Here is an 18,512-nt window from a genome sequence, read left to right on the forward strand (position 1 = left end):
TTCCTCTTCCCTGCATTTCTGTTTCCTCTATGTGACTGGTTCCACCTCCTGCTGCCCGCATCAGCCATTTTGTGGTTGTGCCCACCACCCTGTGTCAAAATTACAAAGATGTCCACAGGCTGAAAAAGCTTGGGGACCTCTGAGCTAGCGTGTAGAGTTGCCAGATCCCCTGCCTGGGTGGGGGTTCCCTGATTTTCAGGGCTTCAGCCTGCTGCCGGCCAGCTGGCTGGTGGGGGAAGCCCAGCCCCCTAAAATGACCACCTGCGGCCGCCCCTCCCCCTCCTATCCTGAGAGATTTAAAGGGCCCTCCAGCTGATTGGGAGAGCACCTGGCCCGTCGATCAGCTAGAGGGCCCTTTAAACCTTGCAGGAGGGCAGCAGCCACCAGCCACATGCCTGAAATCCAGGAGCCTGAGGCCCCGCTGGCCAGCAAAGGGTCCCTTTAAAAGCTTCTGGCCAGCAGGGGCTGAGATTTGAATGCCTGAATTCCAAGCGGCATTGCCACTTGGAGTTCAGGTGCATGAAATCCCCACTGGCCAAAAGCATTTAAAGGGTCCCTTTAAATGCTTCTGGCCACTGGGGCCGGGCCATGTGCACCTTAATTCCAAGAGGCATCACCACTTGGCGTTCAGGCATGCAGCTGGCGGCCTCCCCTCTCACTTCCCTCCTGCAAGATTTAAATGGTCTTGCAGCTGATCAGCAGGACCTTTAAGTCTCACAAGAGGGGAGAGAGAGATGTTGCCATGGGTGGTCATTGTTGGGGTGGGACTTGGGGGCAGAGATGTCCCCAACATGATGTCATCACATTAGAGATGCCCCGCCCCCTCCAGGAACGCCCCCAAAGTCCCTCGCTGGGGGTGGAAGATGGACTTGGCAACCCTATGCATGGCCCTGATTTCACTTGATAGCTCATTCCACCACCTATAGAGGGCATCGCACCGGGTGACTTGGGACCAGTCACACACTCAACATAATTTACCTCACATGTTTTTTGTAAGGATTAAGTGGAGGAGAGAACTATGTAAGCCGCTTTTGGTCCCCACCGGAAAGAAAGGCAGAATAGATATATGTATATATTAAATTAAGGGACATAGTTCATGCTATGGAAAAGCACACTTCCACCACAGTATGAGAGATCAGTCCAATGAGAGATTATTCCAATAAATACACATATTTATATGCCACTTTTTATTCCTTTGGGTACTGCATAAATAGATCTGACTGGCAGTAACGAAGAATGCAACATGATCATATACCCTCTTACTTACTCGGGCCAAAATAAAACACAACCCTTCACCTTAGAGGCAATGCGATTGCATTTCACTTCTGGATGATGTGACACATGGATGTGGCAATCACCACATGTTTTTTTGTAAAGTATTATGGAAAGAAGTTCAAACATAAATTAAGGCCAGTTTCTTCTTCGAAGGAAGCTTTGATTATAGTCACCCTACCACCTTGCAGTTCTGGCTCATCGCAGTCAAACAATGGATGCTTCCACGGAGAACTCTAAACAGTTGTCCCCCTGCTATGTTTAAGGAAGATATCCTAAAATCAGGACAATACTGTGTTAGGGAAAGGAAAGGGGACACAGCTGCTGCCCTCATTTTTAGTACAGCAATTTTACCCTGTGAAGGAAGCCCAGGCCAATATACTGAAACATTTTTAACCTTCCAAAGACAGAGCTAATATAAAAGGTAGCATTACTAAGGTGCTCTTTGGCCCACAGTTCCCCCTACTGACAAACTGAACTGAAGACATTTTAGATTTAGGTGGGTAGCCATGTTGGTCTGAAGCAGCAGAATGAAGTTTGTATCCAGTGGCACCTTTAAGACCAACAAAGTTTTATTCAAGGTACAAACTTTCACGTGCATGCACACTTCCTCAGATACCATGAAATGGAAATTACCAGTCCATACATATAGGTAGAGGGTGAGAGCAGTACATTAGCATACAGCATAATGAAGATATTTAACAGATGCAAGGACCAAAAGGGTAAAGACAACAGAAATTTGAGAGGACTCCTAGAGCACTGGCAGTCACTTCTGAGTTTGAACACTCCACTCTCTTCTATGATCAGCACTGGTGGACAAATGAGAGGATTACTGAGGGCGAGCAGATGGCAACCCTACACTCATGGCCTCCCCATATGTAGTTGTGCATGTCCCAGCTATGGCCACCTTTCAATTACTCCCTCGTTAAGGTGGCCCACCTAGTACTGATTCAGGCCCATGGTCTTTCTGTGGTTGTTCCCACTTTATGGAACATGCTCCTCAAGGAGGTGAAAGGAGCACAGTTTGTGAAAACTTTTAGAACGCTCTGCAAGACTGCTCAGCTCACCAGAGGTTTTATTGGAATGCAGATTGCAGGCATGTTATTGTGTGTTACTAGGATTTACTTGGTTTTATTGTTATACTATGTTTTAATTATGTATTGAAGCTGCCTTGATCCTTGGGGAAGGCAGAACATAAATACTCTAAATAAATAAAAAAGACATACATCAGGAAGAGTGAGGGGAAAGTCTGTTTTTCTCCTTGATATGTCTTGACATTCCACAAGGCTACTTTTGACAGCCAGTATTTCAGCATAACTGTGTGACAGTTAAATGGATGGATATTCATGATGACCCCTCACCTGAAAGAATACCAACAATATATCTTTGCTTCCTGGCCAGACAGGGAATTAGAACCAGTTTCTTTCGCAGATCAAGCATTCTCTGTCTAGATAGTACAGCACCCTAAAAGGAGAACGACCCTGAAAGGATAATAGACATCCTCTCTGACAAATGAGAGCAATTCAAGTTCACTGATTGCCCAAGACATAAAAAGCCCCCCAAACTTAATAACACTACACAAATTCTAATGAAATCCATAGTCAGTCAAGTCAGAATTTGTTCACATAAACATAGACTACAACCAGAGTGAAGGATGGAGATTATGACATTGGAAATTTGGAAACAACTGTATTGGGAAATTAACTATGCAGTCCTAAACAGAGTGATACCCATCTCAATCCATTGAAGACAATGGGCTTGGAAGGGTATAACTCTGTTTAGGATTGTGCTGCTAGGAAACAATCCTATTCACATTTACCTGAAAGTAAACTTCATTCAACTAAATGGGATTTCTGAGTAAACATGCATAGATTTGCACTGCATGTAGCATGTAGCCTATGAATCAAAGACAGAAAAAAATAGTGCCCAAATGATCTTCTGCTGTTAAATCTTACAGATAAATACAAACAATTTGACAATTCCACATCCCTGAATTGCATGACCCAGTCCGAAGAACTGAGTTGATCCAGTTGATCTAGCCTGTGTAGTGTAACAGACAGAACATCTGATTTAAACCAGCAAGCGTGCATTCAAAGCCCTCATCAGTTATGAACTTAACCTATCCAGATGGGTAGCTGTATTAGTCTGTCTGTAGCAGCAGAAAACATTAAGAGCCCAATAGCACCTTAAAGAACTTAACCAATGTCACAGTTTTTTTGGTGGCAATAAAATTAAATAAGGCTATGCTCATTGAGCAGAGGAAGGGCAGGATGCAAAATAATGAACACAAACAATTTGGGAAGCAGAGGAGATTTTCAGACAGATTATGGAGAATTCACTATGAGTCATTACTATTAATTATTGTTATTGTTATTCAGCCCCTAAACTTCAGCTTGCAACATAAACCACATGAAAAAGAACTTTGACCAAAATTGCTTACGATCTATGTTCGGGGACAACAAAGGTAAGGAAAGAATGACAGTGAATGAAGAGAAGAAAACAATGGTTACAGGCAACGGTGATGCAGTTACATACAGGCTTCATTTTAGTTGAGGATGAACAGGAAGGAGTTAGAATCATAAAATCATAGAGTTATAAGTGACCTCCAAGGTCATCTAGTCCAACCCCCTGCACAGTGCAGGAAATTCACAAATACCCCCCACACACCCCAGTGACCCTTGTTCCACACCCAGAAGATGACAAAAAACCCTCCAGGATCTCCAGCCAAACTGGCCTGGTGAAAAATTCCTTCCTCACCCCAAAGTGGTGATCAGCATTTCCCTGGGCATGTAAGAAAGGGCCACAAGAACTAAGCACTGATGCAACCCTTCCTGCCCTCCCTCTCATAAACTGCCTAATTTCACACAATCAGCATTAAAAGCCTCCAAAGAAGGAGAGCTCACCACCTCCCAAGGATCCCTGTTCCATTGAGGAACCGTTCTAACTGCCAGGAAGTTTGGTGTAGTGGTTAAGTGCGCGGACTCTAATCTGGGAGAACCGGGTTTGATTCCCCACTCCTCCACTTGCACCTGGCTGGATGACCTTGGGCAAGCTGTAGTTCTGATAAGAGCTGATCTTGAAAAAGAGCAGTTTCTGTCAAGAGTTCTCTCAGTCCCGCCTACCTCACAGGGTGTCTGTTGTGGGGAGGGGAAGGGAAAGGAGTTTGTAAGCCGCTCTGAGACACCTTTGGGTATTGAAGGGCGGGGTATAAATCCAATCTCTTCTTCTTCTTCTGCTTCCTAATATTTAGCCAAAACCTCTTCTGATTTAATTTCAGTACATTGATTCTTGTCCAATCTTCTGGGGCAACGGACAACAGCTCCGTACCATCCTCTATATGACAGCCTTTCAAGTACTTGAAGATGGTTATCATATCACCTCTCAGCCCCTTCAACCTTTCCTCATAGAACTTGGTCTCTAGACTCCTCACCATCTTCGTTGCCCTCCTCTGGACATGTTCCAGCTTGTCTATATCCTTCTTAAATTGTGGTACCCAAAACTGAACACCATATTCTAGGTGAGGTCTAACCAGAGCAGAGTAAAGCGATGCCATCACTTCGCTTGATCTGGACAGTATACTTCTGTTGATACAGCTCAAAATTGCATTTGCCTTTTTCACTCCGCATCACACTGCTGACTCATGTTCAGTGTATGGTCTACTAAGACCCCTTGATCCTTTTCACACAAACTACCACCAAGACAAGTCTCTCCCATCCTATAATTATTCATTTGATTTTTCCTACCTAAATGCAGAACTTTACATTTATCCCCACTAAAATTCATTTTATTTTTTAGCTCAGTTTTCCAGCCTGTCAAGATTATCCTGTATCCTGACTCTGTCTTCAACCAGTTACAGATGCATCTAACAGTAACAGGATCCAAACCACATTTTACCGATTTCTCAACAAGAATATTATGTGGAACCTTATCAAAAGCCTTACTAAAATCAAGATAAAACTATAATTACAGCATTCCCTTGATCCACCAAGGTAGTAACTTTCTCAAAAAAAAAAAAGAGATAAGGTTAGTCTGACATGACTTGTTCTTGAGAAACAAATGCTGGCTCTTAGTAATCACAGCCATCTTTTCTAAATGGCTCAAGGACTGTCTGTTTGATGATTTGTTCTAAAAGTTTCCCAGATATAGATGTCAAGCTGATGGGTTGGTAGTTACCCAGATCCTCCTTTTTCACTTTCTTGGGGACAACGTTTGCCTTCCTCCAATCTTCTGGCACCTCACCTGTTCTCCAAGAATTCTCCAAGGGTTGAGACAAACGGTTTGTGGAAAAGTAAGAGTTAGAGCCAATGTGGTGGTTATAGGGTGTTGGCATAGGATTAGGAAGGCCAATGCTCAAATCTCCTCTGAGGTATGAGGACCACCGGGTGATCACAGGCAAGTCACTCTTTCTTACTACAGTTATTATAAGATTACACTTTAGAAGGGGGAAAATGTACACCATCTTGAGCTTGCTGGAGGTAGGATAGAATGAAAAAGGATAGAGGTAATGATTCCCAAACTTGTGCAGGAACCATAGTCATATCTGCCGTATTGTGCTAATTTTATCTATCACGTTCTCATCCCTCCCATTCTCCAAGCAGCTGAGGGCAGTGTACATTGTTTTCCCCACTTTTATCCTCCAAACAACAGTGTGAAGTAGGTCAAACTGAGCGAGAGAGAGAGAGAGAGAGAGGCCCAAGATTACTCCATGAATTCCATGGCTTTGGGATCTGAATATGGATTTGAATTTCTGCCTTCCCAGGCCTAGACCAATACTCTAGCCACTATACCATACTGGCTGTCTATACATATACTACTGGAGCTCATGCATATTTCTAGTTTATGTTTACTCTGAGGAGAAGGGTTTCCCAGCTAGAACACTGCCAAAGGCAAACATAGGAAATGTATAAGACTCTAATAAAATACATCACTGCAAAAAAATTGTTTGACAAACTGTATCCTAATATATAACATCAAAAGGAGATTGTTTTGCATATGGAAACACATATATACTGTACATGGATGTGTTTTCTACATCTCTGTACAGGAGAGGCCCTTCGTCAAAGGCAGCTCCTCCCCTCCCTTCTGGCCAAATGTGTGTCAGCATCCTCTGATACTGAAGTCACTGTCTCATCTTTCTCGTTTCAATGATTCCCAGTGCTGCTGCCATTACCACCAAACAGGGATAGAAAGGAGTAAGTGAATAAGCTTAAGGACTCAGAGTGCAGCAAAGAAACCTGTGGTGGTCTACATGTGACAACCAGGTCACCTATAAATTCAAGGGCATTAATTTATCATATATCACAAATCATAATTGACACACGGTAGTAATTTCAAATTGCCAACAGTCGCTGGATTATGGAGAAAGCAAGAGAGTACCAGAAAAACATCTACTTCTGCTTCATTGACTATGCTAAAGCCTTTGACTGTGTGGATCACAACAAACTATGGCAGGTCCTTAAAGAGATGGGAGTACCAGACCACCTCACATGTCTCTTGAGAAACCTGTATAAGAGTCAAGAAGCGACAGTTAGAACCGGATATGGAACAACTGATTGGTTTAGCATAGGAAAAGGAGTACGACAAGGATGTATATTGTCACCTTGCTTATTTAATATATATGCAGAGTACATCATGCGAAATGCTGGCCTGGATGAATCACAAGCGGGAATTAAGATTGCTGGGGAAAAGATCAACAACCTCAGATATGCAGACGATACCACTCTAATGGCAGAAAGTGAAGAGGACCTAAAGAGCCTCTTGCTCAGGGTAAAAGAGGAGAGCGCAAAAGTGGGCTTGAAGCTCAACATCAAAAAAACTAAGATCATGGCATCCGGCCCCATCACTCCTTGGCAAATAGAAGGGGAAGTCGTGGAAGTAGTGACAGACTTCACGTTCCTGGGATCCCAGATCACCGCAGACTGTGACTGCAGCCATGAAATTAAAAGATGCCTGCTCCTTGGGAGGAAAGCGATGGCGAACCTAAACAGCATGATAAAAAGTAGAGACATCTCCCTGCCAACAAAAGTCCGCATGGTCAAAGCAATGGTATTCCCAGTAGTCATGTATGGCTGCGAGAGTTGGACTATAAGGAAGGCCGAGCGCCGAAGAATAGATTCTTTTGAACTGTGGTGCTGGAGAAGACTCTTGAGAGTCCCTTGGACTGCAAGAAGATCAAATCAGTCAATCCTAAAAGAAATCAACCCTGACTGTTCCCTGGAAGGCCAGATAATGAAACTGAAGCTCAAATACTTTGGCCACCAAATGAGAAGGGAGCACTAACTGGAGAAGACCCTGATGCTGGGAAAGACTGAAGGTCAAAGAAGACGGGGACGGCAAAGGATGAGATGGTTAGACAGTGTCATAGATGCAATGAACATGAAGTTGAGCAAACTTCAGAGGACGGCGGAAGACCAGAAGGCCTGGCGTGATCTGGTCCATGGAGTCCCGAAGAGTCGGACTCGACTGTGCGACTGAAAAACAACAAGTTATTTACACAGAATGTTGTAACAGCAATTAAGACTAGTAACTTTAGATTCTAGACAGGTCCATCAACAGCTATAAGATAGGATTACTGGAAAAGGAATCTCTCTCTGTTCAGAGGCAGTATATAATTAATTACAAGAAGGGCAAACAGAAAGGGGTCACTACTACAATCTGACTGACCCTGCTTGCGACCCAGTTTGTTCCTATAGACACTCAGAAGGAACCAATGGATGCTTACAGTCATTCTCTGTCTTTCCTTTTAGCATACTGGGTATCTGGATGTTTTATGCAAAGAACAGAATTCTGTGCCAGATGATCTTGGACCTGGCAGAGCATGGCAGTTGGGGGTGGGGGAAAATTTTGTCCTAAATACTGGATTGTTTTAAAAAGTCTGATCAACGGATTCAAGGAGCTTCCTTGGGCATTGCAGAATCTGGGTGACATTACAGTCCAAGGACACCACAGGTCAGGTCAGTTTGAGAAGGGTTTTGTTGCTGTTTTTTATTATTTATATTTTTATTAATAGTAACAGAAAATGAGTATGCATTTGAGACAGTATCGATACAAATTCTACAAACTTTACAACTTTAGTGCATATAGAGGAATCGATAGTGCATACTTTATCTTTATCAAGTAGAATGATATGTAAATTCAGTACAAGAAAATTAAAACTCACTAAACTCAATATAATCAGGAATGTGAAGCCACAGCTCTCCTGCTGCAGCCAGGCAACTACTGTAAATAGATCGGCACAGCTGCTCTGCCTCCTCCGCCCGCATGAGAGCACAATCAGCCTGCTTCTTCACAGGTGCTGCCATCCTACACTCTCAGCGTACCCCGTTCACAGCACACATCACTCATCCCACACTTTTGGTGGGCTGCAAAAATCACAGCAAGCGGCCAATCTGCCTCCAGCTCAACTGCCTCAGACCATCTCCAGAATGGCATATAATGTAGACCGAACACACTGTACTTAAAAGAGGTAAGAGATGATATACACTGAAGTAATCATTCACCCCCACCCCACCAACAAACAAACAATCTTCTTCCATGTTTGATATTACAAGTTTCATGCCCTAAATTTCCACCAATGTCCTATATATGAATGAATTCCAAACAGATGCTGATCCGTTTACCCTCTTTATTCCACTTTTCATCCCCCTGGTCAGTTGTAGCCTAGCCCACCTCCATCCCCCTTCTAACATGCATACTCCACTGCTAGAACAATGTACTTCAAGTTCCCAAGGTATAGGTAGAGGATAGGTGAATGAATGCTCACCTGCTGGGTATGAACCATCTCGTGGAACCAGGCAGGCTGTGTAATCCCAGGTGACCCGGCTGTCCCTCTGTCCTGTGGCACCATGTACGAATCCTGTTTCAGCTGTGCTCTTAGAAACACAGAGGATTGGAAGGGAGAATACTATTGCAGCCATATAGAAAGACTACAACCCTCATGCTGCTTTAATCTGACAGTGCCTGAAAACCACCCTGCCTGAATAACAGCAAGCAGGGATTAAGGCCTGCCGATGAAAAACCAATCATTTCCTGCCTTCTTCTGCGGCTGCCCAGTGCCCAGCGAGATGGGTGATTCCGTCTGAGTAATCCCCTTCTGTCACTCTTTTCCAGTAAAGTCTAGCAGGTCACTAAAGAGGAGATTACTGAGATAATGAAAATGCACCCTTTGGAGCACTCCTACTTCCATCGCTGAGGTCGGTATAGCGCCACCCTCCCCAGACAAGGCAGATGCTCCAGTCACTCAGCAATGGTTTGATGTACCAATGGGAAATCTGTATTCCCCACGGCCATGCAAATCCTTCTCATAGGCAACAGCACCACCTACTGGTGTCAAACAGAAACGGTGTGCTGCCCTATTTGGCTGCATAGGAAGCAGCCCCTTTACCACAACAGCTGTTGTTGCTGACACCCAGCCTCCCGGCTCCACCTCCTCCTTGCAGAGCATTCCATGCACATTTACAAACACCCACTCTCGGTGTAGCAGTGCGCAGAGGCAACAGGGGGCTTGTCCCTTCTTTTCAAATCTACTTTATCAGACACTGTATGAGGCAAGAGATCCAATTTCACTTAAAAATGATCTAAGCTGCTGTGAGTTAATCCTAAACTCTGCACCCCACCCACACATTATTACGAGGAATATGCTGATGGAGCCTTCAAATAAAGGATCTGTGCACTAAACTGCACGTAGCTGATTCTAGCAACAAACAATTTAAAAAATCATGGGATAATAACACCAGCAACAAGCAGGCCCACAGAATTGTGTATGTGTTGGGGGGGGACTGATCTGGAAATTCCCCCCATCCTCCAAATCTCCCCTAAGCTCTCAGATGTTCGGGCAGGCCAATCTCCCCATTTTCCTCTCTTTTCTTCTTTTAACCATTTCTCAACTGCTCGATTTTCTGTGTAGAATTACCAGGCTCAAGGTAGGGCCTGGAGTTCTTCTGCAATCATGGCAGTCTTAACCACAAGGTAGCTGCCCCAGGTACCCCAATGGGGGGAGCCCTACTAGAGGGCCACCAGTTACCCAGCTACCATGGTGATGCTGCTGCCTGTCTTTCTGCTGTCTCTGGAGTTACAGCAGGTGGTAGTTTCAGAGAAGGAGTCACGATAATCAGCTGTGGGGTTGGCTGGAGGAGGTGGACCTTCACAACCCTACAGTTGATTGCCCTGCCCTGAAGCTGCCACCACCCACCGTGATGTCAGAGAAGCCAGCAACAGTGGCACCTGTGGCTCAGGCTGGCCCAGCCCCGGTGGCCCCAGGCAACTGGTGTCATTCCCTGATTGTGGATGCTTAGAGAGAAATTCTAAGCAGTTACTTTTTCAAAAGCCCACTGACCTCTTTTGACTTAGAAGGTTGTAACTCTGCTTGGGACCAGTACTGTTAGCTGCCACATACAGCAATGGGAGGAGATGGCAGTCACAGTTCAGAGGAGAGCCAATTCAGATAGAGAACTAGCAAGAAGGAACCATACTTGCATCAGCATTCATATATAAGAGAATATTCAGCTAATATAACTTTGCACGGTAAGGTGGTTTTGTTCACCTGGCCTGTAGCTACAGTGGGGGCTCTGCCCCCTTCCTTAAAGGGACAGCCCCACAAGGTTTTTCAGGGAGAAACTGTGGCTCAGTGGAAGAGCCTCTGCTTTGCATACAGAAGGTCCCAGGTTCAATCCTTAGCACCTCCAGGTAAAAGGACCAGGTGATGTGAAAGACCTCAGCCTGACCCTGAAGAGCTGCTGTCAGTCTGAGTAGACAATACTGACATTGGTGGACCAATAGTCTGATTCAGTATAAGGCAGCTTCATGTGTATAAAGGCCACACATACACAGAAACAAAATCAGATGCCAGTTGGCGGAAACACAATCCTCAAGCCGCTTAGAAGAGTTGGTTTTTATACCCCACTTTTCTCTACCTTAAGGAGTCTCAAAGCAGCTTACAATTGCCTTCCCTTCCCCTCCCCACAACAGGCACCTTGTGAGGTAGGTGGGGCTGAGAGAGTTCAGAGAGAACTGTGACTGGCCCAAGGTCACCCAGCAGGCTGCCTGTGGAAGAGAAGTGGGGAATCAAACCTGGTTCTCCAGATTACAGTCCACCATCTTACCCACTACACCACATTGGCTTATGTGGCTATGCTTATTTTTATATAGCTTGTGTACACATAATCAGCCATTTTACCTATCAAAAAAGGTATCAAGACTAGACACATTCAAGCTAATTTGCAGGCTAGACAGAAAATCTGTGTATTTTACTTCATTAAAAAGCCAGAAGGACCCCAGTTTTCATTAAGGACTCTGAGGCTAAAGACAAATTCAAGGGCCAGGCACAAATTAAGCCCACTTCCCAGTTAAAAATATAACCCTTCCTTTCCTGCCATGCAAGTGTACTCTCTGCCCTGGCTGCAGTTACTCAGTGCTGACAGAAAGTGCTCTGCATACATTCAGAAACAACTTTGTCTAATAGTATGTCACCCATCACATGATTTTGATGCTGAAGACAAACTCAAGACCGGGGCACAGTTGGAGTCAATGATGCTCCTCCTGCCCTAACCTGGATAGCCCAGGCAAGCCCAATATCATCAGATCTTGGAAGGTAAGCAGGGCCAACACTGGCAAGTACTTGGGGTTGCCAGTCCCCAGGTGGGAGCGGGGGATCCCCAATTTTGTTGGCTCCTGCCCGCCCCTGGCCAGTTGGCCAGTGGAGAAAGCCCCACCCCAACAGCTATGTCCCCAGTGTGTTAACGTCACACGGAAGTGATGTCATCAGGCCGGGGACGTTGTGTGACGATGCTCTGGTTTTGGGGCAAAACTATTGTTTTACACCAATTTTACCTTAGAGTTTGCCCAAAAAACCAAAGTGTTGCAGCACGATGTCCCTGACGTCATCATGTCAGGGAAGTCATACGTAGCAATGATGCCCATTCACCCACTCCTGGAAAGGTCCCTCCCACACCCCACCAGCGCAAGGTAAGGACCTGGCTGTCACGGGCTGGGCTTGGGCTGAGAGGCCCAAGTCCAAGAGTGAGAGACAAATCGTGAGTCCGAAAGAGGGGTCGTCCGAAGCAGAGGTCAGGAAACCAGGAATCCGAGCCAGAGTTAGGGGTCCAGGAACAGAAGCCGAGGGTGGATGTGAGACACACACAGAGGTGATTTGTTCCTTCCACAAGAGCCCAATCCTGAGTGGGAGTTCTATAGGCCTCCAGCCGGGCTTCCCATGGCAGTGGCACTGCTCCTGCTAACACTCAGGACTCGGCACTTGCCTTCCCTGCCAGCGTGCATCTCGATAGTGGGTGGCTAAGTCTCTGTAGAGCTGCTCCCTTAGCTGAACCACCCGCGGAGGTGAGTCAGGCGGGCTCCCCGATTGCACCTGTGCCTCCTCGGGTGCTGCAGAACCAGGTGCGGGGTTTACAGGCTGAGGTGCTGGCAAACTATCAACTTGTGAGGAGTCAGAGGGGCCTCTGGCTGCGATGCCAACTCAGGCAGGGACTCAGCACTGTCGTTGTCACTCATGACACTGGCAACCCTACAAGTACTTGAAAGGGTGACTTCCAAGGAATACCAGGGCCAGGGACGCAGAGGCAGGTTATCAAGTCACCTCTCAGAAAATATCCTAGCCCCACTAGGGGTCATCAGAAATCACCATGACTTCCAGGCTTGGAAGCACACACACATACACACACACAAATACTCACCCAAAAAATGCCCCCCACACTAATATTGTAATTCTTCCTTTCTTACCATGCATGTACTATGAGTGCTCACTCTGGCCACCCCCTGCACTGACTGAGCTTCCTCCTCCTGTCCCATTGTGCAACATTTACTTATTGTTATACCCAGGGGTCATTTCATAGAAAAAGAGGTGCAGGAGCTCATTAGCATAACTTATTAGCATAACTTATTTGCATATGCCACACCCCCTGACATCACCTGAAGTGTGTCAGAAGGCAACACCCACTGCACTGGACTGTTTTGGATTCCTAGTTATTGGGGAGGGGGGAATGTGCAGATCTGCCCTCACAGAGGAGGGGGAGCTTGTACCTGAATAAAACTTGGTCTTAAAGGTGCCACTGGACTGTTTTGGATTGCTAGCTATGGGGGGGGGGGGGGACACGCAGATCTGCCCCACACGAGGGGGGTGTGTTAGTCGCCGAAAAAAAAACTCTGCAACTTGCCTGGCTGCTTCTTGCTCCTTGTGGCCCGACTGAGGGCTGCTGAGAGCAGGGGGCAGGGCTTGTTGCATGTGCCCACCCCCTGGGCTCCTTACTGCTGGAGTTCTGGTCCTGTGCGTTCCCGCAGGAAATGACCCCTGGTTATACCACAAGCTTTGCACCTCTGTGTGAGTGTATGTGTGTGTACATACATGCACAGAGATGCCATCAGTTTCACCTGTCAACGCTAGCTGACATCATTGGGTTTGCTCTCTGCCTCTCCTGGCTCATCATGGGGAATGGGAGCAGGCTGGGGAATGGCCAGGCAGGGACTCTGCTAGAGGCTGTAGAGCAAGCTGGCAGGGTGAACAAGTGCCCTCTGCTTCAGAGGACTAGTGGGCTCTCCCTCTAAGCTCCACCCTTGCCCAGCCAGCCTTGGAGCTTCTCTAAAGACAGCCAGATCTACCTAGCCCCAAGGCAAAGCTCCTCAAAGCAAGAGAGCATGCCTTTCCCACACAAATGGCTACTTGTGGCCAGACTGGTGCTGGTATCAATTTTGCAGCTCCACTGGCTGTGTTTCCTGATTATCTTACTCCTCAAGGTCACATTCTTCCACTCACCCACCTGTTCCTTGTTACTTCCTTCCTCTTGCTCAGGATTTGGTAGCTCTTGCCGTTCTCTCAGGAGCCCCTCTTCCTTCACATCTAAAACGCTTTCTGCCTCCCTGATGTTCCTCAGTGTACAGATTTGTGCCTTGAGTTCTCCCACCTTCTCCTCAAGCATTCTTATAAGCTTGCACTTGCAGCATGCATAATGCATTTCACGGCATGGCAGAAACATGATCATGGCGCAACGCACGCAGGTCACTGGAATAGATCCTTTGTTATCCATCTTCCTTGGAGCAATGCTATCTTCTACAGCCTCAGGAACTTTCCTCAAACTCTGACATAAACTCTTGTTGTGGTGATGTACCCTGAAAACTTTGAGACTGACCAAATGGCTACCTTGCCAGCAGTTCTCTCCCAGAACTCAGTAGCAGCCCTCTACACAGGTTCTTACAAGGCCTCCAAGTAAGACCCACAGACTATGACCTACGGGCTAAGAGCAACAAGGCAAGAGCCTCAGGCGAGGAGCAGCCTTTTGTTTCTGAAGATCCTGAAGATTTGGGGGAGAAGCCCAGGAAGGGTGAGGTTTGGGGAGGGATCTCAGCAGATTGTAATGCCACAGACTCCCAACCTCCAAAGCAGACATTTTTCACCACACACAAGGCTCAGCCTTGCTTCATACAAGGCTTGGCTGGGTGCCCCCATCTGCCTCACCTTGGGGCTTGCATGGGGCTTGGCTGAGCCAGGCTGTGCTTCCCCAGATAGCGGGCCACCTCTTCTCCTGCCTTTAGGCCTTCTGTGAGACAGTTGGCTGGCCTAGCTTGAGAGGGAGATCATTGGCCCACCAGGAGGTGTCCAGGTGCTCTTAATGGTCAATCCTGGCCCTGCCTGTGAGGTAAATTAGGCTGAAAATGTGTAACTGGCCTAAGGTCCCCCCAGTGAGTTTCCAGGGCGAAATGGGGATTCAAAGTCCTAGTATCAAACTCTAACCAGTACACCACATTAGCTTTCGTAAAGTGGCTGCTGCTGAACATGAGGGGAGTCATGCAAGTCATGTGGTATCAAGTCGCCCTAATGAGTCCTCCCTTAAAGGCCAAAATAATCCTGAAAAGGGCCCTGTCTCCTCCCCTGCCCTTTTAGTAACACAGAGCAAGCCTTTTGTGGTTACCTAGCAACAGCCACTGAGGCAGTATCTGTTTTTTAAGGCTATAGTCACTCCTTTTATCATTTGGGGGGTTTACAGTCCAATTTTTTAGAGTTCAGATTTTTCAGCAAACCTGGGCAGTTTTCAGGTTTGTGGAAAGATGCATCTTGTTTCTTCATATATCTAATCTCCAGATTTAAATATCCTCAGATTTGGCAGATTTTGCTATTATAATATTACAACTGAGACGTGCAAAAAACTTGCATGAGGGTGCATCCTTTCCCCACCTTTTGCTTCTTTCCCTCCCCTCCTTCTCTAACAAACTCCCCCCTCTTTCTTCCTCCTCCCCTTCTGTCAACCTACCCTTCTCCTTTTTGTTCCCCACCCTTTCTCTATCAATCTCCCCCTTCCCTTCTCTGTCAGCTTACCCCTTCTCTTTTTTATTTAGGGGGGAAGTTAAACCTCCATGTATTTTTTAAAGATGTCAGATTTTTCTCCAAACCTGATGCCCCCCCATGTCTGCAGAAAAATCTGTTTAGTGTCAGTGTCACCTCGATCTGCAGATTTAGATATCTGGGGGTCACACTTGAGAAACAGATATATAGATATGATGATGTGATTACAGAAGGGGAGGGGGAAAGGAGGAGTTGGGGGCAAAGAGAAGCTTGATGTGAATCCCATCATACGTTTTTAAATTGTGATTCTCTGTGGAAGGAAGTAGAATGGATTAGATTGCTACACATAATGGGTAATGAGAGAGTTCAGAGGTTTCAGCTTCTCTCTCATTGAGATTTCCCAGTGAGATTTATGGCCAATCCATCCCTGTACTACTCCTTCAACAGAATACAGTGGAGCAGAGACTCTCATCCATTGAAGAAAAAAGTACAATAAATCTAACCAACATAGTTTAGGTTTTGGGGACAAAAATAATGTTGGAGGGGAATGAGTAATGCTCTTTGGGGCTGAACCTATGCGAGATATGTAGGGTTCAAAATACAGACCGACATAGGACTTCTACAATCTTTAATCCTACTCTGTTCTTCCAAAAAGATTAATTTATTTTAAACAAATCCCTGTCAAATTTACTTGTTGGGATGAATGACTGAAATCAACTTTCTTCCGCTATGGACCCAGCATGCATGATATGAAACGATTTGTACATAGATGAAGTTATACTATTTTTGCCACCAGCAGAGGGAGATATGTATTAACAAAACTAGAGAGCACAATCATTGAGGGTAGCTTGGGACAGAATGGTCTTTAAGCAGGAGTGCCTCAGAACTAGGTTTGATAATGCAGGAACTTGATTTTAAAATATTAACAGTACTCAAAGCAGTTGCTAAGCCAGATCTGTTATGTAAGCGACTGATCTAGCTCTCAAACCATCATGTAATGAATGTTCAATTTCTTTTCTTTTTCACTAAGATCACCTGGTTATTATGAAATCATCAGCGTCCTATATTGCATTGTCACTAGCACCCACCAACAACTTGACAGTTCATCCATAGTGTTCCCATAACCCATTAATGATCATGAGTCATGACTCAGCAGACCTTCTGGGAATGATCTGTATATTCATCACACAAGTCCTGTTTGTGGTTATTCATTGCTAAACTGGTAACCACTGCACTTGTAATGACAGAAATTCACTTACCATAAAGCACCAGAACCAACTGATTTTAAGAACCAGGAAATGGTATCACTGTCAACAATAGCGCAGGTATTAAAAGTCTTTAAACTAGAAGAAGTCGGGTATTTTAAAGCATGGGAAACAAGGCTATTGTGGCAGCTTTTTTAATAACTGCAGAGTGCGGCTTCACCATTGATTTTTAGTTGTCTGAAAGCAGAAAACATTTTAATCATACTGAAACGCTCTTGCTCATACAGAACTCCTGCTGCCTGAACATCTATCATCTTTATTCAAAGCCTAACCAGCTATGGCTTCTGCTCAGACAATCTCAGCTGGAATCTCCTTGACACCTGACTTTGGGTTCTCTCATACCAAAAGCCATTGTCTTGGTGACAAAAGCCATTGTCTTGGTGACAACAGGAAGAGCTACAAATCAGGAACAGATCCTGCCTGTCCACAGCCATATCAAAACTTCCAATAACCTATTTGTGAGGCTGAGAAAAAGAAATCTAAGCAAGATTAACAACTAATGATTGTACATGGCTATTTTTATGGAGTGGATAAAGGACAGACACCTAACTAAAGAAATAGCAACCAGTTGCAGATTGTCACAGATTCAGCCCGAGTTGGCAGTCTTTTTAAATATCCTGGAGTTTTAACCCAAATGAATAAAATTTCCACAAGAATACTATAGAAGGAACAGGGAGTCGACATAAAACAGAAAAGTAAGAGAAATACATTGGAAACTTTATGAAAGGAGTGACTGGAAATGTTCCAAAATACAAAGCTTTGATAAAGCTGCCATGCCAAAGAATAGTCTGTCTGCCATTTCTTACAATTATTATTGTTATTGTTGCTATTCATTAAGCCCAGCTGCTGGAACTTAACAAAAGCCCTGAAGACCAACCACCTGGAAACATGTGGAGTACCTTTCTAGCTGTCCAAAAAGACTGACACAACCACTTTTAACTTTAAAAGGGGTAACTTCTCTGATATGAGGGGACATGTGAAGAAGAAACTGAAAGGAAAAGTAGAAAGGGTCAAAACCATTGGGGAAGCTTGGAGAATATTTAAAACTACAATCCTAGAGGCTCAGAAAAAATATATACCGCAGGTTTGGAAAGGCACAAATAGGTATAGGGAAAAGCCTGCATGGTTAGCTAACAAAGTAATGGAAGCTGTAAAAGGTAAGAAGGATTCCTTTAAGCGGTGGAAAGCTAGTCTCAGTGAGGTTGATAAAAGAGAACACAGGCTGTGGCAAATAAAATGCAAGTCTGTGATCAGGCAAGCAAAAAGGGAATATGAGGAGCATATAGCAAAAAAATATAAAGACCAACAATAAAACTTTCTTCAAATACATTAGAAGTAGGAAACCAGCCAGGGAGGCAGTGGGGCCCCTTGGATGACCAAGGGGTAAAATAAGTAATTAAGGATGATAGGGAAATGGCTGAGAAGCTAAATGCATTTTTTGCCTCTGTCTTCACTGTGGAAGATGAGAAGTGCTTGCCTACTCCAGAACCACTGATTTCGGGAGCAGTGTTGAGAGACCTGAGTCAGATTGAGGTGACAAGAGAGGAGGTCCTAACACTGATAGACAACTTAAAAACTGATAAATCACCAGGCCCAGATGGCATACATCCCAGAGTTCTGAAAGAACTCAGATGTGAACTTGTGGATCTCCTGCCAAAAATATGTAATCTTTCATTAAAATCTGCCTC

At 45.2% G+C, this 18,512-nt stretch overlaps 1 protein-coding gene across 3 annotated transcripts in view; it reads right to left on the reverse strand.

Annotated features, from left to right (window-relative positions):
- Nucleotides 1–18,512, reverse strand: part of TMCC2 (transmembrane and coiled-coil domain family 2) — a 101,214-nt gene that overhangs the window by 51,132 nt on the left and 31,570 nt on the right. The window contains exon 3 of one of the 3 annotated variants that reach the window (XM_015419353.1): nt 14,040–14,066. The exons of 1 other annotated variant lie outside the window; for it this stretch is intronic. In XM_015419353.1, coding sequence (XP_015274839.1) covers nt 14,040–14,066 — 27 coding nt within the window. Of the gene's footprint in view, nt 1–9,034; nt 9,463–14,039; nt 14,067–18,512 lie in introns of those variants that run through there. One more of the 3 variants, XM_015419352.1, reaches the window with a different exon arrangement.

The sequence above is a fragment of the Gekko japonicus genome, unplaced genomic scaffold (genome assembly GCF_001447785.1).
Source record: "Gekko japonicus isolate JY-2015 unplaced genomic scaffold, Gekko_japonicus_V1.1 scaffold276, whole genome shotgun sequence".
Lineage (NCBI taxonomy): Eukaryota > Metazoa > Chordata > Lepidosauria > Squamata > Gekkonidae > Gekko > Gekko japonicus.